Below are 25,231 nucleotides of genomic sequence, written 5' to 3'. Positions count from 1 at the left end.
ACAATTGTGGCCGACTGTAGAGAACGCCTCCATACTTGATTTTGGATATCAATGTCTGGAACCATTTTACTCATCCTGTAGACTTTGATGAACATTTCACTTAAAAAAACGTGCTTATCATTGCTTCAGCACTGTCTCAGTGAAGATAACAGCTCATTATCTTATTTCTGCTTACTGTAAATGAGCACATTAGGACCATGGTGTTTATTTTCTTTCCATTACATGTAAATGAGAATCACTAGGAGCTGAATGGACTCATAGAGGCACGAACCGTTTTCTGGCCTGAGTAAAGTTCACAGATCCCTCATATACTGATGGCTAACTTTAACCTCTGCGTTCACAGCTCCACTATTTACTTTATTTTCTGGATGCAGTCAATGGTCTGCAGGAAGCATTGGTCCAGAACGAGGGAATACCTCTGAGGAGAAGGATGGAGAAAGGAGTCATTCAAACCTGGAATGACAAATAGGTGAGGCTGTTTACGTATGCTGTGTTTACATAAGTTTGTGTTTGGTTTGGTGGGTTATTGGGCATTTTGGAATAAATCTACACCTTTCTGCGTAATACAGCTACATAAAACAATATTAAAATTGTTTGGCGAAGAGTAATTTATTTGAAAGTGATGACACTCTCTTATGACTTAAGTCAACAGGAGTAGTTGTATTAATCTATGACAACAATGGTTTTTTTTAGCTGAAATTACAGTGAAACGAGTATTGAACAGCAATAAGGTTTATTTATTGCTGTTAGGTACTTGTTACTATCAAGTACCACATGTGCAAAATAAAAACTTCAGATTAAATTTTTTGGAATATATTCTACATGCTCACCAACACCAACTTCATTTTTATATGAAGTTGTTTTATGGCAGACATAAAAACCAACGAAACAAAGATTTATGAGGTTTAACATTTTCCCTGCAATCGAATGCAGTTAGGGACCATGACAAGCATTTGCTCCATCAACACCCTTTCTGACGCACATTGCTGCATTTGATACATACTGTATTTAGCAAACCTGCAGGGCATGTAGTCATAAGGCTTATGGTATCTCATCTGTTTCTCCAATGACACATCTCACTCTACTACATTAAAAGGTGCCTCACCTTCTATCCAGGAGGTATTCAACACAAGTTGGTTTTTGTTACTCTGAGCATAAAGGCTTTCTTCATCACGTCCAAACGCTGATATTTTTGTCTTGTGGCACTTTCTCGCTCAGTCCAATGGGGACCTGCCAATCTCCCACAGGGTCCTGGAAGAAATAGTGCGGTATTTGAAGCAGCACACTAACTCAGCCATGGTTTTAAATTAAGCGTGATGTAGAGGGGGGAGGGAAGGGGGGGTGTTTCTGCTGAAATCCTTTTGGCTACATCGGAAGAAAATAACTCGGATGTTAGTATGAATTTTTAGTATGAATGTAGGGGCCACTCCCACCAGGCTACGCACATCCAGACAACCTTTGGATTAAGAATTAAGATCACATACTGTACATACACCGATCCGCCAGAAAATTTAAAAACAGTTGCTGGTGTTAATGTGTTGGCTGATCGATGTACGTGTGACATGCTCTGGGGAACGTATGGAGGACTAAAGCAGGAGTTTGTACAGCTTGAGTCCGCATTCATTTTCAACCACTATTCCCACACAGCTGGTTTCAAGTCAGAAATGATTAACAGTGATATTTAAAAGGAATATTGAATCTTTTGGGAACTTAATTGAGGTGTTTACTATTTGGATTGGCCTGACACACATTTACGTACAACCATCTGGAGTCCAAAAATAATATAAAAACTTTAGGAAAGTAATAACCATGAAGGTAAACAATATATTCAAAACATTTGGTGAAGATTTGGCTCCCTTTTCATTAATTAAATAGGACATCTCATTAGATTGCATATACTTTAAAAACAGACATTGTGGCTATCTATATCTGTAATTCACTTAAGGTTGCCAGCGGATGAAAAGACATACACTACATTAATTTAATAAAAGGTGACAGTGAAATGTATAAAACAGCAAGTAGACAAAATATGAAACTATGGGGAGACATCCTGTCAACATCAAACATTTCTGTAATTGGTAGGAACACTTGTCTGATGCCATTAGGGTTAAGTTGAAAGCTCTGCTACTCAAGGTACTCGATTGGTTAAACTGAGGTCACCTGAACGCACAAAAGAACCATCATAAACTGTCGTTGAGGGTTCAAATGGAGAAAAAGAAGGAGATTTGTATGATGTCTGTGTGGCAGAAGAGGCGAGCCTGTTTCCTCCAGGCTGGACAGGAGAAGGTAGTGCTCAGCTGGACATGAGGTTGAGCAGGGACTAGCCAGTTCCACTGCTTAGTGTCAGGTCTGGGCTGTCACAGAGCCTGCAGGGAAACATGCTTGACTGGTCTCATCACGTCACTGCGGAGCCGCAGGTTTTGGTGGAGAATCCTCTTTAGCGATGCCATCGGCGCCTCCATTACCTCCAGCTGAATGACCAGCCAGGAGACAACATATAAGAGCAACATGAACATCTCTGCCCAGTCCAAACAGGAGGAGCGCTGTCCATAGGCAGTGCGTCCGTTGCCATGTATCATTATTACTGTTGTCTGTTGTAAATTTTATATTTGGAAAAAACAAAAATCAAGAAAAGTTTAGGACATCTACAGTGTTGTCAAAGTAAGGATGTTTACAAATGGCAATCAAGTTGTTAGACAGTTTATTCAGTTTGACTACGGACAATTCCTGTTGTTTGTAGACTCCTGCCATCTTAGTGCTGAGGGACACTGCTCCTGAAGGACAGAGTTGTTACAGCCGCAAGCAAGAGAGACAAAGGAGAAATTGATGAGTCAAAGCATTCAAAAAAAAAAAGCAAAAAATGAAAATGTGCTCGCGTTGTCTAATGCTGTCATTGAGCCTGGCAACCCAGTTCTACCCTTGCTGCTTGCACCATCCTTACTTTGAATCTAATTTTGTCCTCTCCAGCTGCTGCTCCAGGATCACTGTCCTGCGGCGCTCCTCTTGATACTTCTGCTCTGCCTCCAAACACCTCTGGTTCATCTCTTTTTCTCTGGAGGATTCAAACAAAGGAGGTTTCTGATAGTTAAAAAATGAGTTGAAATAAAAGTAATGCAATTCCTCTTGTTGGCGACTGTAGAGATGGACTAATGAAGCTTTAGATGGACATAGATATGTGAACAAATTGATGTATGTGTATAAATACTTACTTGTACAGTAATTAAATTGATACATCTAGGTAATTGCCCACATAACTTAAAATTGCTTATTTATGACATAATTTTCTTACGGTAGACCATTCAGTTATTTTTTGGTTACTTTTAATTTACATAATTTTATCACCGGGAAGATGTTCTAATACTAACTGTAACCTGAAGGCTGTAAAATTAACTGTAAAACTCTTTTTGCTTTACTGCACCCCTCAGTCAGAATTTGACTAAATAAATAAACTAGAGACCATCTTGCCATGGGATCACACCAGCCACAACACGCTGGTCAACATGACAACTTGAAGTAGCAACCCAAGAGTACCCAGTAGTCATTACTACATTATTACATGAGTACTCGATCCACACCCATCCTCAAGCTAAGCCTTTATTTTCTCAACCACACACCTGCAAAATTTCATGACTTTGTCTTGCAGGGTAGTGACGCTATCGTGATGACAAGAAAGACAGACAAATCAACACCTCCCAAAGTACTTAAAACCAACTCTGTGGTAGTTCCCGCTACAGTAAGTGTCTCCAGGACCAATTTGTGCCATGATCACTCATACACACACACACACACACACACACAAACAGACTCAAGGTGAAAACAATACCAGCCACGCTGTCATGGATGGTATTGAATATAAAGAACTGCAAGAACTCCAACCCCACTGAGCAGTGCTCAGTGGGCAATAACTAGTGTCTATGGCCTTGAATCAGGTAAGTACAATAGAATACAAATTCATAGAAGGTTTTAGTGGTGTGGCCTTGCAACATTCCCTCATGCCTAATTGGAAAAGGTCATTTTGATGTTTGTGATACACAAAGCCTCAGAATTGCCAAATGAAAATAAAATATGAAAAATAACATTTCAAAGGTTCAGTGCTCTTCCTGTGAATCATTAAACCACTGCAAAACAAACTCTCATTGCATGGGCACTGCCATCTCTGAAAATTGCTGACATTTTATTATATTAACAAAAATATTCTTTTTTAAGTTAGACAGTCTAACATTGGATCACCGCAGTGACAGAGGTAACAAAATGAAAAACTTCTTGCTTTTGAAGATCATGTATGACCGGTGCACAAAGTGTTCAACTGTTTTTGTTGTGATATTTTGTTAAAATCAGTAGAAATTGTTTTAATGTTACAGATCGAGAGACATTTTTAGATCCATGTCTCTCCAAGATGTGCATTTCAACAAATACTTGTACCGCTGACGGTAGAAAAATAGCAGAAAAAAAAAAGTGTTCAGCAGGAAAACAATTTTAGAGACAAAAAGCAATGTCTACAGTATATATTACTTTGTCTGTAGGACGTTCACAAGCTCAAGGAGTCTGTCCTTCTCCACGCGGAGGATTTTATATTCACTACACTGGGTCATGAGTGCACTCACATCAGCTGAACATTGTGGACATTTTGAAGGACCTGGACCCCTGAGAACAAAAGGACACATTACTAAAACATTATTTTTGCTGTTAATTCATTTCCTAGTGGTACCTAACTAGATGTATAAAAATGTATCAGGAAATGTATAAACAGGGTAGACTGAATTATTAACCCATATTTTGCCAGACACGATGTCTTACAACCCTGACTTAACAGTTAGCAGAGGAAATTAGTTTAAGATGTAAATACAAGATCAACAGTCTTAATGACTGTCAGTGGCTAAATCCATTAAGGTAAACTGACAATATTCATACTCCAATGGTCACGTAACATGATTACCGTTGGCATACATACCCTAAAGATGTTATTCTCTTGTTAATGTCTCCCTCTTCAGGGGAAAAACCTGAACTGTGAATTGTTGTCTTGAGGCTGGACTGTCTTTCCACGCCCTCTTCCTGCAACAGTTGTAAACACGCATTTAATGTGTTGCCAGATTTTTCAGCCAGTATTTGTGAATCCATGACACAGCACAAAAACACTGGATTTGAGTGAATGGCCAACCATTAGTTGAAAAGTTTGAACTGACAGAGAATATTTTGACTCAAATTTTGGTGCGGCTTGCCAAAATGTAAAATGGAACATTACATTGGATTTTTTTCTTTTCTTTTTTTTCACCTTCACAGAGAGCTGCTGGATTTCCTCCTCTAGTTCTTTAATCTTTGCCTCTTTCTCAGCAACCATCTGCTTAAGCTTCTGGATGAGAGCGTTGTGCTCTGAAGACTCACTCCTCAGCTGCCGTCTTGGGCTCTGCTGTGTCTCCTTGCTCTGGTCGTTCTGCTGTTGACTGAACCGTCTCAGCACCTCCTGCATCTGGGTCTGCTGCTTCTGCCAGAAGTAGATGAGATGAGGAGCAGGTATTGTTGAGAACAACATGGCAAAGCATCAAGTCATCACAGAAGATCCTTCTTTCTGCATTCTGGGGCTTATTTTAACTTGTAAATGTGATGCGAAAGCCCTCATTATTTATTATGTGGTATGTGGAATATAACTGAATTGTGTATTTAATAAACCATTAAATGTACAAAGCATTATCTGCCTTCTGTGGAGCATTTACCTCTAAACTACAAATTGACCGAGGGGCTTTAATCATGTTATGTATTTAACCATACTTAATTCATGAACCAACTTTATTCCTGTTAATACATAAAAATCTTCTAACTCCAGTTTCAGCAGTTTGAATGCTTGTCTTGTCCATGATTCATAAGTCCATGATCATTTGGGTTTATGAACACCTGTCAAAACCTTCAGAATAAACCCCATATAGTACTGTTGTTAATCTGAAAACATGTCTGTTTTTCTTGCTGAGAAGATGATTTATAGTTTTTCATATAATAATCAAAAATGTAGTCAAACACGCTCTACAAGTTTCACAATAGCTACTGTAAAATTAAGATATACTAGAATTTGTTTGTCTTACATTAAAAGCAGATACAAAGTAAATATTATATTAATGTTACTGTAGATATTTTTCTTTTATATAATTCCTTACCAGCAAAGCATCTACAAGCTCATCATCATGTTTGCCCTTCTCCAGTAGGGTAGAAATTTGGACCTTCAGAGTTTTTATTTCAGCAGACACAGATTTGTTCCTGGCTTTCGAGGCGTCCAGCTTTTTCTTCACATCCTCATGGTCTTTCAGGAGAGCCTCATAGTCCATTGAGATCCTCTATACAGTCATGGAAAGAGAGCAGGCCCTTCATACATTAAAAAAAAATCTTATTTCAATTCAATCAAACCCCATTACAAATATGTATACACACCTCGAACGCTTCCCTCTTGTCCTTCTCGATGGTGCGGATGTAGCTGTGGTTCCTGTCTTGAGGAGGGGTTTTCAGAAGGACCCCGGTGCCCAGAAATTCTTCCTCTACACTCAGGACACTTGGCTCTCTCCGCTGAGTTGACTGGTTCAGCTGCTGCTCAAGGTCCCGCACCTGTTGCACAACGTCCAATTTTGTTAATGTTGCATGCAGGTATTTGTATTATATGTCTGCTGTCTTTTATTAGTGACTTTACAAAGCACTTTATTAACTATTATAAACTTTATAGTTTAAACTTGAGAGGCACATTATGATATACTTCATTTCTAACTTACCCTTGTCTGAAGAGCCAGTATCTGCTGAGATCGACCTCTGAAGCTCCCTGGGCAGCTTAGTAATTGCTGAAGGTTGACCTCTTCTCCAACTTCACTGATCAAAACCTGCAACAGCAGTAGCATTTCATAATTTCGAAAACAGAAGTCACTGAGGATTAATCATACGAATACCTGATATTCTTCTTGAGCAGTTAGACTTAAGGCAGGAAAAAAAGATACTACCTTCTGAGCTACTTTCAACTCATGTTTGACGGATTGAACCTGGTTGCGATACTCAATCACTTTCAGCTGGGCAGCAGCTAATTTTTCCTGTAGAGATTTCACCATTGGATTTTCCTGCTTTTGTGAAAAAATGATATATGATTCAGACTGAGTTGCTATCATTACTTTTAGGAAGACATAAAAATATCATTTTGGGCAATTTCCACTATTATTACTTCAACAATTACCTCAAAGTCTTCAGATAACCTCTTATTCTGTGACTTTGTATCTATCTTTTGCCCAGGTGTAGAGTGCACCAAAGTGACCTGTAGCTACAGAAAGGAGCATAACATTACAATTATTCATTAATTTATTCCCTCTGTAAAAAATCATATAATTCTACAAATAACACGATAAATAACATATCGTTGTTTAAATGAAAAAACCTATATAGCTTAAAACAAACTGTAAATAGTTGAGTGCTGAAAAGATGAATTTACATCCAACAAATCAAATTAAATGATGCACCTAACTCAAAAATGTGTTACCTCTTTCTCAAGCTCTTTGATTCTGTTGCTGTTTTGCTTTGACTTAATCTTTTCTCGCTCAATTTCAGCGGTTAGCTCTCTATTCTTCTTGGACAGTTCAACAATCTTGGTGGCTGCCACATCCCCTGCCAAGCCTGATGTGCCTAAACAGATGAGTGGATGAGTCATGAAGAAGCTGTGACGCATCTCTAACATCACTGCAGTGCAAAATAAGTGCAGGTTATGGTATTATACCTGCTAGGGCCAGTCGTTCTTTTTCACTTTTCTTCTTTAGATGTTTAATTTCAAAATCTTTTTCGCTCAGAAGTTTGAAGAGCCGACCATTTTCATCTTTTAGCTCTCTCAGCTGGTCTAGCAAATTCTGATTCTCATTCTGCAGAAGTCTATAGGAAGACAATTAATTGCAATTTAAGCATATGATTGTTCTCTATCTTCACCCAAGATTATTCATGTAGATGACAAAGATTTCCAACCTTAAAGATTTCCCTATTTATATTCTCTATATAACAAATAAAGTATCATTTAATAGAATAACATTTCATTCAATCTTTGTAAGACTCACCTGTCATTTGCAGTCAGGTTGTCTGCCTGAATGCCTTGTTTCGATAGATCCAAATCATCCTGTATAACACTGACATTAAGCTTATCTGGTTCTTTCGCCTTTTTCCTATCGAGTTTTCTTTTCTCCTGTTGTTTTTGTAGCGCTTGGAACTGAAGCCGCAAGTCACTCAGCTCATCGTCATGCTCCATGATCTATGATGCAGGCTATAGTACATCATAAGGAGAAAATAATCAACTTATACAGTAAATGTGGAAAATGACAGTGGAGATCAATATTGTGACTAAAAACTAAGTGGGAATTTGGTTATAGTAATATCGTAAATACTTGGAAATATTTTTTTCTGGGATTTGTATGCTGCATATAGTTAAGTGATGCCGTTTCGGTTTTACCTGAATGAAAATAACCATTACATCCATTAAGTTTGGCCATCATAGCTCCCTTGTCTATTATATTTTTAAAGGGGGCCAAGTATAAATGCGTGGTTAAATAAATGGCCTAAATTTGCATTCATCCTTGTGAAACTGGCAGCAAAGCAAGATGATACAGTAGCCTCCTTCTTGTTGTACAGAGACGTGACTATCAAGCAAGAGGTTGTTATTGATGACCCTGTTGCTAGCATAAATTTGGAAAGCCATGCGCTTAAACCGATTGAAACTGCCTCCGGTCCTCTCAGCAAAACGGCAGTCTTTGCTAGGTAACGTCCCGGGCAATTGGCGAGGTAAGGTTGATGTTTATGATGATGCGACTCACCGTGAGTATAGGTGGGGCTACTCTCTCAGGACTCCGAGCCTAGTCTTACAGCTCCTTACCAAGTTACAGTTGTATAAAGAGAAAAGTAGCTTACCTGTCAATTACCCAAGTACAGACTTTGTAAACAACTTAGACGCTGTTTTGCACCGCATCGTCTTGTATGGCAGGAGAGGAAATTATATGGCAGCTTCCTCATGGATTGCGACGCTCCCGTATCCATAGCAACGGCCATCCAGAGACTCCGAACAAGATCTCGCGGGAGCAAGAGTGTAGTCATCAGCGCCGGGGATGTTGATGTGTTTATTTCCCTCGGTATGTACCACAGGCGAGCCTCCAAATGTATCGAGTATTTCCAATATTTCGAGGTTTCCAGTATCGGGCGTTTCTCGCCTTTCAGGTCACTACAAGGCACACTAACACGATACGCCGTTATGAATTGGAGGTAAGCCAGTAAGCTTAATCATCCTCCCAAAAATATCAAGCGGCAGGATACATCAAGTTGATAACCTATTACATCAAGAAGTTTTGACTTAACTTACTGTTACAATTGCGTTGATGCTATGTCTGTATTTTTTTTTTTTTTTTTACAGTAAAACAAAACCACCAACTCCTATGTACGCTGTATCATGACAGTAGCAGGAGATGATGTAAAGTATTTCAATCAAAATGCAAAACAATTATTGACACCAAGAGTCACCAAAAGTTACGTAACTTTACCCGCAGCAGCCAGTCCCTCCACCGTCCACAGGCAGCGGGAATCAGGGGTAATACCCACAGCTGAACAGGCTAACAAGGTACTGCTCTACTGTCCGACGAGCCCCGGACCTATCAACCAGGCTCTTCGGCAGCACTTGGGATGCAGGCTGAAAAAATTCGGCACTTGTGCTTCAAATGTCGAGGGCAGCCACCGTGGGAGCTGGTGTCAGCAGCAGCCGAGCGGAGTCGGGTTCGTACAGTTTGCCGGGTGCAAACACGAGTCGTGTCGAACTCGCAAAAAATACCTGCAGAAAAATCGTTCCGTCGTTCATTCCGGGCCTGCACCAGCAGTCAAGGGGACAAGAGGGTACGACTCGAGCATTTCACCAGGCTGTAAAGTTGATCTTTTTTTTTTTTTAGTTGTCAATTTTGGCAGATTTCCACAAGTCAGCCCCTTTAATTGAAGAATAAAACCCCGTGTGCAGCCTTTCAGTTGTTTCTCTAACTTGGCAAAAGGTTTTAAGAGAATTAAGGAGGAACGTTAGCTAACAGCAGGGGGCGCAAGAACCGCTTGGCTGATACATAGCAGCTTTCGTCAAACTGCCAGAGGTAAAAAGAATAGGATGTTATCAGTCTCTATGATGTTATGCCAAAATGGTAAATACACAGTAGCACATTAATTTTCTTATGTCAGCTTGGAAGGTAATGGCTACAGGTACATCCAAACAATGTTTAAGACACCCATTAATGAGTTTTTATTTAGAAACAGAAAAGTGAAATACGGTTTCTCATTTGATAGGGAATCACATAGAAGCTTTACAATTACCTCAGTCACCCCTCAGTCCGAGTGTGGAAGAAAGGGTCCCCCTCAAGGATGCTGATTTGGAATAATTGTGTGTACGGTGAATGGGGAGTGATGACAGCTACAGGATTAGCATAATCAAGCTTACATACACCCCCCTCTGGTGTTTTTTTTTTTTATATTAACTAAACAGGGACATGATATATGTGCTTTTCACTTGCATTTTCCTGTCGTACAGCGTAACCTGATACGTGGCAGCTGCATAATGTTTACTGGATCTCAGGTAGTCTCATTGTGTTATCTATTGTGAGTAATACACTCGTCATCACAGGAAATGCAGAGTCACAGTGACAGCTTTTTACAGTATTTGCTCTTGGGACAATACACGGGGGAGTATTTCAAAGCGTAAAACATTGATATATCAGTTAAGGAGGGCAGAGTAGTTTTATTTGATGGGAGTGGAAGGGTAATGTTCAAAAATTTTCAATGGTTTTATTCTTTGGATTTTTTGGGGGAGGGGGCACCTGCTGGAGCACAATGAAGCGAACAGTAAAGACGTTCCATTTACCAGGAGCTAAAAGTGAGAAAGTTTGATTTAACATACATCAAAATCATTTGTTTTGATTACAGGATCATTTGGCAGCTTATTAGGTACAAATAACTAAAACTAATTCAGCCTGCATTAAATCCTACTTTCATGAATGTTGTAATGTTAAGTTTAAATAAAAATAAAAATAAAAAACTCAGTAGAAAACCTTATGGCCATTGTGGAGTACTTCTTGGGGCTGCTGAATTGGTGAATTTTAGCTGCATTAGATGTACTTGATAATCTGGCAGTTGAGTGTACAATTGTATACGGCATGGTACAAAAGACTAATCAGAACAGTCAAAACACATTTTCAGTACAACTTGGAGAGGTTCCTAAAAGGTACACACTACAAAATATCAGATTTACGAGACTGATCATATTTATTTCCAGAGGAAAAAAAAAAAAAAAGGAACAAACATTCCAAAATAACATGTTCTGTATTTGCACACAACAATCAAAACTCAATTTTATTTATAACTTAGCGAGGCATCTATTTAAGCATATCAGAAGGTAGGATATATGATGATATTTTAGAGGTTATTGCACAGTCTGTGGGTGTAGGTGTGGGTTTATACACTATGTATCGTGGGGGCTTGTGAAGCTGGACCCCTGTGTATCACAATGTGATAAAAACTTGAAAAAAGAAGTGGCCCTTACAATCCATCTGTATAAAGCCTACTGAATTAAAATCCCCTATTTTAATTTTACAAGAGACATTTATTGTTTTGGCTCAGTAAAATGTTGGCTCAGTAAAATGTCTTACCTTTTTTTCCTTTTACAATTTCCATGTCATTATTTTAAAATTTTATTTATTGTATCATACAATTTTGAGTCAAAAACCTCTGTTCTAGTTGTTTAGATAATCTGAGAGTTTAGGCATTGTCTGTAAACCAAATGTTGTCAAAGCCTTCCTCAAGATGCCCAAAATGCAAATTTTCTTTGCAAAGTGGGATAAGGTGCAAGCATTTTAATTTGGCAAAACATCCCTAAATTAGTACATAAAAGAATATAGCTGGTATGAGACAATAAAATAATGACAAAGGGAAAAAATGGTCAGGCGACCTGCCACTGGTGGTTGTCTTTAAGTCTAGACCTAGCCTAACCACACTGTTTCAAATTATATATACATTTTCTAGTTTTTGATATTTCACTCACTCACCATTCAGGTAGGAGGCAACAAAACTCTGTATTCAGCAATGTCATCTGTCCACACAGATATCAAACCAGCGGGATTTATAACCGCAAAACAAAGAGTTTAACCAGTATTAAACCAGCTGAGATCAACACACCTCCTTCTCAATACAGAGGTGATAGCAAGTCCAATCAATAAGTTATCGCTATTTACAGTAGAGGTGAGTTGCTAAAAGGATGTGTGCTACAAAAATTAAGACACATCTGTAAAAATAAACACTCTATACACCTTAATATGAGGTAATATTAAGGGACATAAATTACAGTCTAAGAGGCCGTGTTCACTTGTTTTGCACTGCTTTCTGTTCTTCTCTGGGTTTTACAATGTAATCTCTGTACATTGAATACAGGACTCCTAAAAACAAACAGAGAGGGAAAAGTTACACCACGCCCCTTATATCTACTTAAAAAACAGATAAGACAAATAACGCAGCTCAGACTTAATCACTGACGAGTAAAAATGGCCATAACGTAACCAACGTAACCAAAAATCCTGTACTAGATTTTTTAAATGATAACAGTTTTAGTCTAAACCACTTGTGATAACTAGGAATCAAAAGCATGTCACTGGATTCATTTGTTTGTTTGTTTGTTTTTTAAAAATCAGATCTAAATCAGAAATGTGAAACTCCAGGCTACGTACCAACAGTCATGGCTCCAACCACAAAGCCTTGGGCAGCCACACGCATGTGGATCAGGTGCACCGACATCTTTGTGTCTCCACGACTTTTCATTTTCATCAGTCTGTACCCAACAATGGCAAAGAATCCAGCCAGTCCTGCAAAGAGCAAAAAAAGGCGGATCAATTCACATGGACGACTAACTATACAACAAAATCAAGGTGTAATGACTTTAACAACAAAGAGCAAACAGTGGGGCTCCAACAACAGCATGTTTTAACTTGAAAGTTTTAAACTGAACGCAATTATATTTAACTTTTTTTTTTTTTTTTTCCATGATGTCACCATGAGGGCAAAAGATGTACTCACCCACTGGGACGAATGGATTCTCCCTTGCTTTCCGCATGAACTTGGACTCGTTCTCATCATAAGCAGACATCCCGACTAAAAAGGAAAAGAAAGTTTGGCATTAGTTTAAAATTGGATGCTCTTCCCAAGACATAGCGTGCTAGCACATTCAGGTGGGATGTAGCTGGGATTGAATCCACACTGTAAACCTAAATCACAGCCGGAGATAAACTTTAGGTATTAGCCTACTAGATACTACTTGAATACTGTTAAAATTCCTACTTCAAACTGTTTTGTAACTCGTTGTTCAGAGCTAATTTAAATACCACATTAACTGCTGAGAGGTTACGCATGAAGGGCAGAGGGGAGACAGATCATTTTATAGGCCTGAATAACGCTGCATATCCTGCATATCGTAAGACACATCGACCATTGTGCAATTATGTTATATATATATATATATTTTAAATAGAGTCATTTGAAGTGGGTTATTACAGAGAATTGAGCAGAAATAAAACAATCCAGAACGAGGATTTTTTTTGCGGTTTTAACAACTGATCAAACCTCCATTACGCCAGAGTAGGTCGGAATTGATTCCTACCTGTCTAAGGAGTGTTTGAATCTCTCGTGAAGAAATTATCCGGAAAGGTTTGATGAGTCTTCGCAGTTACCGATCGCTTGTACAGTCTGGCGGAAGTAACGAGCCGGTTTCGTAATGTAACTACCACCTTACGTAGGTCCGACGTCGGAAGTTTATCACGCGTGTGTTGCGTTCACCCATCGGAGAAAATGGTAAATAAATGAGGCGCCTCGGAAATGCTGTTGTTTTGAATGAGCGAATTTTAGAGATTGGGGTTTATCAAATGAGCTTTCCATAGAAATTTACGTGAAACCCTTGCCGGCTGACAGGCTCCTCAAATTATTAAATAAAATAAAAAGATGAATAAAACTTGTGACCAGGGCCGCGTCCTTCTACATAGAAGCAAGGACTTAGGGTGCTCTGTGTCTGATGTGTTTGTTGCATGATTTCTTAGCTCTGTCAGAAGTTTTCAGTAGGCTGATACAAAAGCTAAGAGCTGGCAGTGGTGATGGAGGGCTATGCATTATTCAAGCTGGTTAAAGTTACATAAGTAATCATACCCTACTCAATGCAGTATAGCGTGTTCGCTGTTATCATTACGGCGCAACAATTTGATGTTTGTAGTAAATCCGAGCAGCGTTGAACGCAGCATCAGTAGTGCAATCCCCCGGTAAAATCAAAGATGTCGAAACGACTGTGAGATACTACTCCCGGCTCGATGAGCGTGTGGTCTTGTTTCGCAACGAAACTAAAAATGCCTTATTCATCCTGTCGGCTGATTTTTCATGTCATTGTGTTACAATTTAAGCACTAAATAAAGTTTTACTTTTACTGTCCTTGAAAGTAAGGAAACTAACAACTCTTAAAGCAACCCAGATGTTCTCATGAAATTAAATTCTCTCTTTCTCTTATACTAAGATCTCCTTGATTTACCCTTGTGTATGTTCTCTCCCTGCGCTTTTCCCAGCCTCAGTGTTTCATCATCTTACTGTAAAAGGTCACAATATGACTTACCGTTATTTAAACGAAGGCGGAAGTAGGCGGAGGTGAACGGTCCTGCTTCACGTGTTGATCTCTGGGGTGATATAAGAGTGGGCTATGTCATGGGGGCTCGTGGCTGCACGTTTCTGTAACGTGCTGGATCCGATTCAGAACAGAAATATATATATATATATATATATATATATATATATATATATATATATATATATATATATATATATATTACAGTACTTTTAAAAATAATCCGAATCGATTTCTAGGTTTACGCCCCATTTTGTAATGACTTTGTGTAATACATTTGGCAACGACATCTAATTCTTTTAGTACATGCTTTTTTTTAAATTTTTATTACTGTAATAATAATATACTGTATTGGATAAATGATAACATACCACAATATCATTATGGTATGTTATTAGTATTATAAGGGAATCACAGGAATAATCGATCAGGGCATAGTAGCATTAAATGTAAAACCCCGGTACCATCATTAACAGTATGGACATTTATGACAGCAACAGTCTGTGTCTATATTGACACATTTTTGTTTACAAGCAAAAAAAAACAGCACATGATCAGATCTTGCGCATTTGGAGCATCTCCCCCATGTGTGCAATTTTAATGAAGGAACTTGTACTTCTCGAAACAACATGTAACCCTGCCTTTAAATAGTTAACCTAAACTACCACGTCACATACAGTAAGAGGGTTTTGTTGTCATAAAAATATTTGTTCGGCTCGTTACTGTAGAACTTACGCGTGATCAGTTGTATTTCAGCTGTACTGCAAATAATCTTACCTAAGCCTGATGTGATGTTCCCAAGTGAAAGCAAGTGTGGCCGGCTTAAAACTAATTTAAAGATTTGTTTCTTGACGACAGCAACTTGCCGCGTTTTTGTGAGCGCTTTTGAGAGTGGGCATCAAAACAGCCTTGGAGACCTAATGAACCTGCGGTGTGACCCCTTATACAGAACCCTCTGGTCTGGTAAATTTTTGTTATTACCTAATATTCATTTTTACTACTAATATTTTTTAACGTATTAATACTGAAATTCAAAGAACTCTTTTAAAGGCAACTGACCCGGTCGAAAAGGCCTAAGCGATGCAGTGGTGTCGTATATAAAAAAAAAAACATCTCCACCCAGTGGTGAATTTGTGAATCACTAGTCAGGTGACATGGTAACTGTTCAGTTTACAACTGGCTGTAAAGTGCCAATGTAGACTCCTAAGTAAAAGGTATCAGTAAATTCATCGATATCAAAATCAATCATTTAATTCACAGTAATATCAATTTAGTCGCACATATTTATATTTGCATATGAATTGGTGTGTGTGTGTGTGTGTGTGTGTGTGTGTGTGCGCGTGCGTGTGTGCTTCAGAGTTTATGTACAATAGGCCTAGTTACTATTAGAAACTGGTGTATTTGGTGGCAGCTTCACTGCTTCAGCAGAAAAAACGAGTTTGTCCCTGCTAGGGGGCAACCCACAACTACCACCAATGAAAAGTTATAAAAGTTAAAATATATAAAGTAAAATAAAAGTCTGCCATATTTTCAGACAGGCATACCTCTTCGTATAAACTGTCAGATCATATCCATACTTTGCTCAAGCTTTTCATCCACAGATTTTTAAAAATGTTTTATTGTTGCAGATGTTCTTTGCATGTATGTATTGTGTTACCCCCCATTTGCTGCTCAATTCAATAAACCTTGTACAATCAAAACTTGCTAACTGGTTGTAGGTTTAACAGTGAACACGCTGCAGCTGCTTGTTTTTACAGTCGTTTTCCATTAAGGTACATAAACCAGTAGGTGGTGCTACATGTCAAGGGACCAACACAGAGAAAGCAGATAAATATGCAGTGTAGACTTTGGAAATGAGACAATCTCCAGCCAGATCAGTGTGTCTGTCTGTCTGTACAATGAACAGTTTGTTGTAATGGCAACGAAAGTTAATTTAATTTAGCTTAACAATGTGGAGCAGAAGGAGAAAGACGCAAAGATGCCGTTGCCTCATAATACTCCACATTTATGTTCTGTCACGTGGTCATCATAATGTTAGAAAACACATCTCTTTGTGTAACCTTTATATCAGACAGGGCAGGTTTTATCCTTGCTAACCTCTGTTTCTCAATTTTGGCACAAATATTTAATCTTTCAATCAATACAGCAGAGGTTTTAGGACATGTGCATAAAAGGTATATAAGATCAGTGCTTTTTCTCAGATGCCCTTCCTTGAACTGTGACATATTGCATACCTCTGTGCTTGCTCTAAATTGTAAGTGCTCAGTGACCCCTGTCTTGGACCTTCCTTAGTAAGGTTTACTACGCAGGTACAATAAATAATGTGTTGCCACATTTAAACAACTCTACTCAGCAGTAATACAGGTCAGGGTTATACAATGTGCTGCCTATAAAGCTTCAACAAGGGTTTTAGTGTAATCCATTTAAAATCACTTAATCTGGATATTTGTTAGTGAAATTAATCTGTGATATTATTTCACTACCTTAGAAACAATATGCGAGAAAACAACACATAAGTAAAGAAAGCCTCATATTTCCAAGTAGCATTTTAAATTTTTTACTACATTTTTTATCCTACTGCCCAATCACAGACTGTGGGCAGTACCTCCAACATTACTCATGACATTGGTAACTTGCAAAAGGTGTTTGTAACAATTAAATTATTTAAGGAGCAAACAGACTGAAAATTATTAACAAAGGTGTATTTTGGTTTATGTTTTTTCTCTTCTTGTGAACATTGGGCAGTCAGCAAAAACATATGCCCGGACCCGATCCTGAATCTGTTTGTGTGAATGACTGCACAACAACTCTTGACCATTTTAACATATGCTGACTGTTGGGTGTTTGCAGGGGTGGGTGACTGTGTCTAAATGATGTGGAAAATGTATAAATACAGTGGTTCATTATTTTGAACTTCACTGATCCCTTTTTTTTTTTTTTACTGTTTTATTATGCACTTCCTGGAAACCTGAAACTGATCCCACACAAAGGGTGGAGCAAAAGTCTCTTATTTAAGCAGGTTGTCTATCTTACTTTCAATACTCTGTGTGGCTGTCAGGAGAATCAGCCATGGGACTGCTGCTGCCAGTTTTTCTAGGCTTCCTTGCTGCTCTGATTGGTGGGCTGTACCTTCTCGGGGTTTTTCGAAAACAGCGTCCGGGAGAACCCCCTTTGGATAAGGGCCTCATACCTTGGCTGGGTCATGTCTTAGAGTTTCGGGGTAACACATTTAAATTCCTTGAGAGGATGAAGCAAAAGCACGGTGATGTATTCACAGTACAGTTGGGAGGGTTTTATATTACATTCCTTCAGGATCCTCTATCGTTTGGGGCATTTGTTAAGGAGAGTCGAGAAAAACTAGACTTTAACAAATTTGCTAAGCAGCTGGTGCACAGAGTGTTTGGTTACTTAGCTATCAAGGATGACCACCACACTCTCCAGATTTTCAGCAACAAGCATCTTAAGGGGGATGGCCTGGAAGTAATGACACAAGCTATGATGAGTAATTTGCAGAACCTGATGCTGTACAACATCGACCCAGCTGCCAACCAGAGCATGTGGATAGAAGATGGACTGTTTATGTACAGCTACAATATTCTTTTTAGGGCTGGCTACTTATCTCTGTATGGCAATGTGCCACACAAGTCAGAAGAAAGTGAGGAGAAAGCCAAAGAGAAAGACAGAGTTGAATCGGAAGCCTTATTTTACAAGTTCCGTAAATACGACCAACTCTTCCCCGATCTCGCTTACGGGATCCTCCTCCCGGGAGAAAGGCTGGAAGCAAAGAGGCTAATGGAATTCTTCTGGAATGCCCTGTCTGTGCAGAAGATGAAGGCCAAGGACAACATTAGTCGCTGGGTGTGGGACATTCAGCTGACCAAAGAGGAGATGGGTATGAAGGAATCAATGATAAACAAGTACATGTTTGTGCTTCTTTGGGCCTCTCAGGGGAACACGGGGCCCTCTGCATTCTGGCTGCTCCTCTTCCTCATGAAACATCCAGAAGCCATGACAGCAGTGAGGGAAGAGGTAAATAAGGTTCTGAAGGAATCAGGGCAGGAAGTCCGACGTGGGGGCCCTTTAGTCAACCTCACCCGTGAAATGCTGATGAGAACACCCATCCTGGACAGTGCCATAGAAGAGACCCTCCGACTCACTGCTGCACCCCTCCTCACCAGAGCTGTGGTTCAGGATATGACCCTCAAGATGGCTGATGGCCGTGAATACTTCATTCGCCAGGGTGACAGAATGGCGATGTTTCCTTACACTGCTGTTCACATTGACCCAGAGATCCACCCTGACCCCCATTCATTCAAGTATGACCGTTTTCTGAATCCAGACGGGAGCAAGAAAACCGATTTTTATAAAGCAGGGAAGAAAGTGAAGTATTACAACATGCCCTGGGGTGCTGGAGTCTCCATGTGTCCTGGGCGTTTCTTTGCCACCAATGAGCTGAAACAGTTTGCTTTCCTCATGTTGGTCTACTTTGAGTTTGAGCTGCAGAATCCTGATGAGAAGATACCTGAAATTGACATCAGGCGATGGGGCTTTGGATCCATGCAGCCCGACAGAGATGTTTGGTTTCGATACAGAGTCAGATTTTAAACCCACCAATCCTTTTTACATTTATGACAAAACATTTTCTAATCTGGCTAATCTCTTTAAGCTTTCATTTGAAGATTATGTTTCTAGGAAACATGAAAATCTACAATGAAGTTTTAGTTTTAATTTCATACCGATTATATGATTTGATAGGAGTGTACTATACACAAATACACTACTAGTTTTCTAACCATAATAAACTGCTTTATAGCCTCTTAAAATGATGTATGTCTGTTCTTAGATCTTTTTCCAAACTGTTGCTTTTGCTTTTACTTGAGTAAATATCAAAAGATCATATTACATGATGCCAGGGCCTATTGATTTCTTGAGAGTGGAGTAAAAAGCAAAGCACATTCACCTTGACCAGATAAACCTATGAACTTTATTGTTTTACAGTAATTGCTCAATAACCTGTGACTGAAATTCTTTTTTAGTACCAGAAAGTACTCAGAAGCTCACTATCATTCTACTGAAGCAACTCTGCAATTTTACATGAGCCTAGGTGGCGTAATCCATTTGCAAAATCTTTAATTTTGGAGGGTTAAACTCTAATTATATGCTGTATTTTACCTTTAAATGCAGTTTAATGCCTTGAAACGTGTTAATTTGTGACACAATTACGCCCATTTCTGAGACAGTTTCTGTATTTTGTATCAAGGTTTCCAAGCCTCATATTTGTCACAGATATTTGTGATTAATATATTAGCCATCACAAATAATCACTGTGTTGTGGGTTTATCCCCATATTCTTAAGAGATTACACAGCTTGTAAATTTGGTGATTAATAAGTGTTTTCACATTCTGGTATCAGTTGAGAAAAAATTTCAATACATGCCTTAAAATCACTATCACAGCCCACAAGGATAAATGAGTCACACTGTCAATGTTTACTCAGACAGCTGCTTTGATTTGTGTTCAAACAAAGGTTTTTCATTATTTTTTACTTTTTAAATCTTGATATATTACACTCAGTGGCCGGAAAAACCAAAAACCTTGTATAATTTAATATAATTCACCACAACAAACCTGCAATATAGACTTTCTCAAACTTATACTAAATAGTGTCAGAGCGTTGTTTTTTTCAACACTTCTGTTGCAAACTTTGCTTAGATTTGAAACATATTCATTTGAAATGTTAACTAACTATCTAAAAGCAGGCAAAAGTACAACATCTGCCATGCCAGGGCAGCAGTGGCATACAGATTAGAGAAGAGGAAAGAGAAGAAAATGTTGGTTACAAATTTCGAAATTTCCACCCCCATAGCAGCTTGAATCATTCACAAATTAACATTTGTGAATTGAAACATGTTGAATGTCAACATGTTACACATGGTAACCATCATTTTCAGTTCATTTTCAGTTCCATACTCTTCTCTTCCGATCATTGTGGTAAAAGAAAATCTTTGATCATCTGTCCACAGATTCTTGTTCAAGAACTGTGCAGGCTTTTTAAAATATTTTCTGGTAAAGTCTAATGTGGCCTTTCTTTTCTAGAGTGTTACTAGTGGTGTGCATCCTGTGGTAAACCCTCTGTATTTACATTCATGAAGGCATCTCATTCATGAAGGCATCTCTTAATGTAGACTTTGACAGTTGTGTATATGTATATATATATATATATATATATATATATATATACACACACTGTCCCTCAGGTTGTGGCATGCTGATATACTGTATATTAGGCAGCAAGATATGCCCTGTCTCCTTCTTGGAGTATTTTTAATTTTGAGATGTGATCTAGCTCACTGAAATTTGGAAATACAGAACTGACTTGGTTAAAGGAAATGTTCCTTATTTCATTGAATGATCTACATATTTGAATGAAGTGCGTCTCTGTCTCAACTGCAGCTGTCGAAGAGTGAACACATGTTCTGTTTTTTCTGCCATGATTTTTGTTTTGTTTTCCTTCTTCAATTGCCAGTTTGTGGTCCATGAGCCTATACTTGGTCAGGATCTGCCTCTGCTTTCTAACTCTGACAGCAGAGAGATTCTCTGCCGATTCCAAATCTCTATAGAGGGACAGATAACATTCCAATGTACTTTGGCTTTTAGTTTCTTCTTTCCAGTGTATACTGTATATATACACCATTCAGCCACAACATTAAAACCAGTAACTGGTTTTAATGTTTCGGCTGATCGGTAAAAAAAATTGCATTTTTTGTGGAGCATGTGAAGTATGTGTTGATTTAGTTTTAGCAGTAGTTTTACACCTCAATATTATTTATCTCACACTAAATGCACGATTTTAGTAATTATTAAGTATGAGTAAGCTCTGCCTGAAAATCTCAAATTCAGTTTTTCTTTCCTTTATTATTAGCACAAGAGTCTCTTTGGCAAAGGCCATTTTCCAAATACTTTAGATAAAGCTGGTTCTATGTAATTTCCGGGTACTCATTGATTCGGTTTTTCAGCTGGTTTGGTGCAGATATACAGGCATTTGAAAACTGACCAGATTTTTCAGAATTATCTTAGAATACATTTAAGTTACTATCATACAGTACAAGCTGCTACTTTCTCTGCTTGTAAGTTCAACTTCAATTCCATACTGTACTACATTTCCAATACAAGGAGAGGTCAAACACAGCGCCAAAAAAAAACCGTCAGTCATTTTGTGATCATCACGTTTTTTGCATGGGATGACACATCAGCAAAGGGAGTTGTCATGCCATATTTCCATTACTTGCCAAAAAAAACAGCAAACACCCTTTTGCATCCAGGTGTAGTAGAGGCCTTATGCAACCTTCCTTGGCCTTGAAAATAACCTTTGCAAAGAAAAGTCTTCAAATCGTAACAGAAGAAATTTTTAAGCACTTAATACAATATTTTGAACATCCAGACACCCTGGGGAGGTCGAGTAAACTCCTAAACAAATTATGTGAGAAAAAAGTTATCTCACGTATCATGCGCGAACACACCCTTTAGCACACACAGCTAAATTAGGAAAAGCAGGGATATGGAGGTCTTGAGCTATGTCACTGTTAATTTCTGGGTGAATCAATGGGGTAGTAGTAGGAGTGATCCTGGATTAAACATTTGAAACAGTTGGTGGTCATGGCAATGGAGGCGGACGGCCTGGGGAACAATGGGGCCTTTGGCAGGATGCTGGTCTCCTGAGTGTCCTGCCTGTACTTGGTGGTGAGGGGGTTTTGAAGAAAAATGACCCATTGTCTCTCTTATCCATCCTCTGAGCCTGAGCAGTGAAACGATGCCTCTGGATTCCCGCCCAGGATGCTCTACCATAAAGCATAGAATGAGCTACTGGTTTATTCACATGGACAGGTAGGTGCAGCCTTTCATTGTCCTTTTTCCACTGTAGCGCTGTGGACTTAGATGAAGTCTCTCACAGCATGCAATTGTTGGCTTTATACGCATAAATGACCACTTTAATTTTTACCAGAATTTGAATTCAGCTGGATATATAAAAATTCATACAACTTGAAGTGAAGTGGCAGAAAATAAGTGGGTTTGCTTGCTACATTTTTTGCTTAAACATAATCTATGCATTTTCCATAGTCATAGGAGAGAGCAGTTAAAGAGACCCCATGTAGGGATTTGCACTGTGCTGAGAGGTTTAGTTTAATGCATCTGATCATGGGCTCACATAGAGTTGGTGTGTTGTATTTTATTCTTGAAAGGAAAGTTGACTTTGTTTAAAACTAAAACAAGCCATCGGTTTTTGTCCTGTTAATTTGAATGGGACTGCTTCTATGAAGTAAAAGAAAAGAAAAAACATATTAAGTACAATTTACACTTACAATTTACAATTTAAAGAAAAATAAACTATTTCAATGACACAAGGGTGCGAGTGGCTTAACAGGAAAGCAGCCCCCAAAGCCTGAAACAATGAGACTCCAGCGTATATGACCGTTCCCGGATTGCTGTGGCCTACATGTGAATTGTAAGGATTTCTAGTTGTGGCTGTAGCTGGTTGGTTTTCCACTGAAAGTTTCTGTGCCATTTTACACTGCACTATGGCAAATTACGATACCATTAAAATGAATTGTAAAGTATTAACTTTTTCCAGTATTTCTCTATATGCTACACTCCTCAGCTGTTATAATCAGATGCACGAAATGAAATAACGTAACTTTAAAGGTCCTTAAACGATCCCAGCTAAGGTTACTCTGTGTGAGCTTGGTATCGAGACTGTTATCCTCTTACATGGTCATTGTCAACAGTCAAGACAGATCATTCACCTCTGTGCGTGTCTGTGCACAATTCCAAAATGATTGTTAAAGTTCATGAGGAGTCTGTGTTAACTGAATACTTGATTACCATCTAGTGGCCAGACCCTCCAACAAGAACAGTAAGTAAATAAGCTGTAGATTAATTAAGGCTTTCAAAGTAAACATATATTTAAGTATAATCTGTTCTTATAATATGTATTCAATATCAGATATTATTTTTCTTTTAAGTTTAAACAAACAAATATTCCCTGGATACATTCTTTACACGCAGGTAGTGACTAAATGACCCTCAAGGCTAATATTTTGACACTATCCCGTGCATTTTGCTCCGTTTAATGCCTTTTTCTTATCCCTGGTTTTAATAGCTTACCTTTAAACATTATCCAGCAATGCGCATGTACAGTTTTGATCCGAGCTCTTGTTGAGTAGGTGTTTGCTGAAGAGACTGGGTGCACTGCTGTTATCAGTGGGGGTCCTGCAGCATTGCTACCAGTGTCTGGACTGACTGAGTTAGAGAAGGGCGACGGCAATAAGGCATCTGGAAGGAAAGAGGAACTGCAGTAAACATATCTCTGACCCTGACTAGGTCTGCTGGTCCTTTGGGCTAGCCTCAGATCAGCCCATGACACAGCTGGTTAAGACAACAAAATGTCAGAGATGAAGGCCCTGCAGCTGTGCAAGCAAAACCCTGTTGTTTTTGCTTATTTGGATGGGTAGTTGTGTGTCGGATTTTACTGCCCTGATGGAAAAACGTCATCGGCCAGTGAGAGGGAAGACAATGACGGTGAATAAAACAATTAAAAATGATATACTTCTTGTGAACTGAATACTACTTTATTCGTTCACTAGAGGATCCCTGTTCAGTTACTGTTCAATACATTTTATTTCCCTTCATGACAGTCAAAATGCTGGATCACATTCTGGTGAGGAAATACTGTATTCTTCAAATTCAATGAAATCTTTACTGCAATCAGCCTCTACAAACTATATATCATGTGTTTTTTGTTCCTAATCTTAGAAGATAAATTCACTTCAGATCCCTAAAACCGACATTTTCCTGTGAAAAATACAGATGACATCACCTGTCAACTATATGGCCTTGGTTTTGAATATACATTATCAACTATATACATAATCATCAGTCTTGTATGCAGGATGTCTTCTTTCTTTGATTTTAGGGAAATTCAAATTAGGTGTGCTCTGCTCATGTAAACATACATCAGGCATGTAAACACACAGTATTTTCTTTCGCAAATATTATTATCACTGGCTCCATCTAGTCACTTTTTTCAGCTGGGCCACAATTTTCTGATTTGCCATCAAGAGACACAATCAATCAAAATAAAGTGGCAGATGAAATTAGAAAATTAGGTCTACACCTAGCAGGCGAAATTAGTTTTGACAAACATGACATAGCCCCACAGTATCGTGTAGTCGAGACGCAGTCATGTACAGTGGCCACTGTAAGCCGTTGAACCACTGGCTTGCACGTTTTTGCCGTATTTATAACATTTCTGTGGAAAAACATAACTGGACACTGATGAAAAGTGGCAAAAAGTCAGCTAATTTTAAAGACTATTTAATACAGAAACATCTTATGGGTGAGGCAAAACTGATGTAATGCTTTATTACTTCCTGATCTATAAAAATATATGATGAAACACAAATACAAATTAGAAATGATTTTTTTAAGCTTATGATGTCTGTCCTATAGCTCAGCCACACGCAAAGCCTCTAGCATTGAGCTCTTACTGGCAAATCTTTACTATCAGAATGATTG

At 38.6% G+C, this 25,231-nt stretch overlaps 3 protein-coding genes across 9 annotated transcripts; 1 reads left to right on the top strand and 2 right to left on the bottom strand.

Moving 5' to 3' along the window:
• Positions 1-1,720: 1,720 nt before the first annotated feature.
• Positions 1,721-9,894, bottom strand: ccdc13 (coiled-coil domain containing 13). Of its 7 annotated transcripts, none has more exons than XM_040144219.1 (15): positions 8,905-9,891; positions 8,061-8,263; positions 7,733-7,881; positions 7,499-7,641; positions 7,199-7,282; positions 6,972-7,088; positions 6,750-6,854; positions 6,418-6,588; positions 6,147-6,323; positions 5,273-5,482; positions 4,952-5,052; positions 4,513-4,644; positions 2,942-3,052; positions 2,723-2,774; positions 1,721-2,591 (listed from the first exon to the last, which is right to left on the bottom strand). In XM_040144219.1, the coding sequence occupies exons 2-14, from the start codon at positions 8,246-8,248 to the stop codon at positions 2,753-2,755; spliced, it is 1,710 nt and encodes a 569-aa protein (XP_040000153.1). In that variant the 5' UTR covers positions 8,249-8,263; positions 8,905-9,891; the 3' UTR covers positions 1,721-2,591; positions 2,723-2,752. The 7 variants fall into 7 exon arrangements, with proteins under 7 accessions (XP_040000153.1, XP_040000149.1, XP_040000155.1 ...); XM_040144215.1 differs by having other exon boundaries at positions 1,721-2,774; positions 8,905-9,223; positions 9,528-9,891; XM_040144221.1 differs by having other exon boundaries at positions 1,721-2,774; positions 5,273-5,479; positions 8,905-9,894.
• A 404-nt stretch (positions 9,895-10,298) lies between these two features.
• On the bottom strand, positions 10,299-13,797 carry higd1a (HIG1 hypoxia inducible domain family, member 1A). Its single transcript, XM_040144223.1, has 4 exons — positions 13,658-13,797; positions 13,078-13,152; positions 12,732-12,866; positions 10,299-12,443 (listed from the first exon to the last, which is right to left on the bottom strand). Exons 2-4 carry the CDS (start codon positions 13,145-13,147, stop codon positions 12,370-12,372), a joined length of 279 nt encoding a protein of 92 aa, XP_040000157.1. The 5' UTR covers positions 13,148-13,152; positions 13,658-13,797; the 3' UTR covers positions 10,299-12,369.
• A 3,929-nt stretch (positions 13,798-17,726) lies between these two features.
• LOC120798539 (5-beta-cholestane-3-alpha,7-alpha-diol 12-alpha-hydroxylase-like) lies at positions 17,727-20,819 on the top strand. Its single transcript, XM_040142880.1, has one exon. It carries the CDS (start codon positions 17,729-17,731, stop codon positions 19,262-19,264), a length of 1,536 nt encoding a protein of 511 aa, XP_039998814.1. The 5' UTR covers positions 17,727-17,728; the 3' UTR covers positions 19,265-20,819.
• The last annotated feature ends 4,412 nt before the right edge of the window (positions 20,820-25,231 follow it).

The sequence above is a fragment of the Xiphias gladius genome, chromosome 14 (genome assembly GCF_016859285.1).
Source record: "Xiphias gladius isolate SHS-SW01 ecotype Sanya breed wild chromosome 14, ASM1685928v1, whole genome shotgun sequence".
In the NCBI taxonomy this organism is placed as follows: domain Eukaryota; kingdom Metazoa; phylum Chordata; class Actinopteri; order Istiophoriformes; family Xiphiidae; genus Xiphias; species Xiphias gladius.
This window is presented reverse-complemented; position numbering and strand designations above follow the sequence as displayed.

What these genes read in the sequence shown, in the direction of transcription:
- ccdc13 (XM_040144214.1), bottom strand. Translation starts at nt 8,248, where the DNA reads ATGGAGCATGACGATGAGCTGAGTGACTTGCGGCTTCAGTTCCAAGCG. An exon ending in AGAACGACTGGCCCTAGCAG is followed by an intron (nt 7,642 to 7,732) that starts GTATAATACCAT and finishes TCATCTGTTTAG; the next exon opens with GCACATCAGGCTTGGCAGGG. An exon ending in AGTTGAAAGTAGCTCAGAAG is followed by an intron (nt 6,855 to 6,971) that starts GTAGTATCTTTT and finishes CTGCTGTTGCAG; the next exon opens with GTTTTGATCAGTGAAGTTGG.
- higd1a (XM_040144223.1), bottom strand. Translation starts at nt 13,147, where the DNA reads ATGTCTGCTTATGATGAGAACGAGTCCAAGTTCATGCGGAAAGCAAGG. An exon ending in GAATCCATTCGTCCCAGTGG is followed by an intron (nt 12,867 to 13,077) that starts GTGAGTACATCT and finishes TGCTCTTTGCAG; the next exon opens with GACTGGCTGGATTCTTTGCC. An exon ending in GGTTGGAGCCATGACTGTTG is followed by an intron (nt 12,444 to 12,731) that starts GTACGTAGCCTG and finishes GTTTGTTTTTAG; the next exon opens with GAGTCCTGTATTCAATGTAC.
- LOC120798539 (XM_040142880.1), top strand. Translation starts at nt 17,729, where the DNA reads ATGGGACTGCTGCTGCCAGTTTTTCTAGGCTTCCTTGCTGCTCTGATT.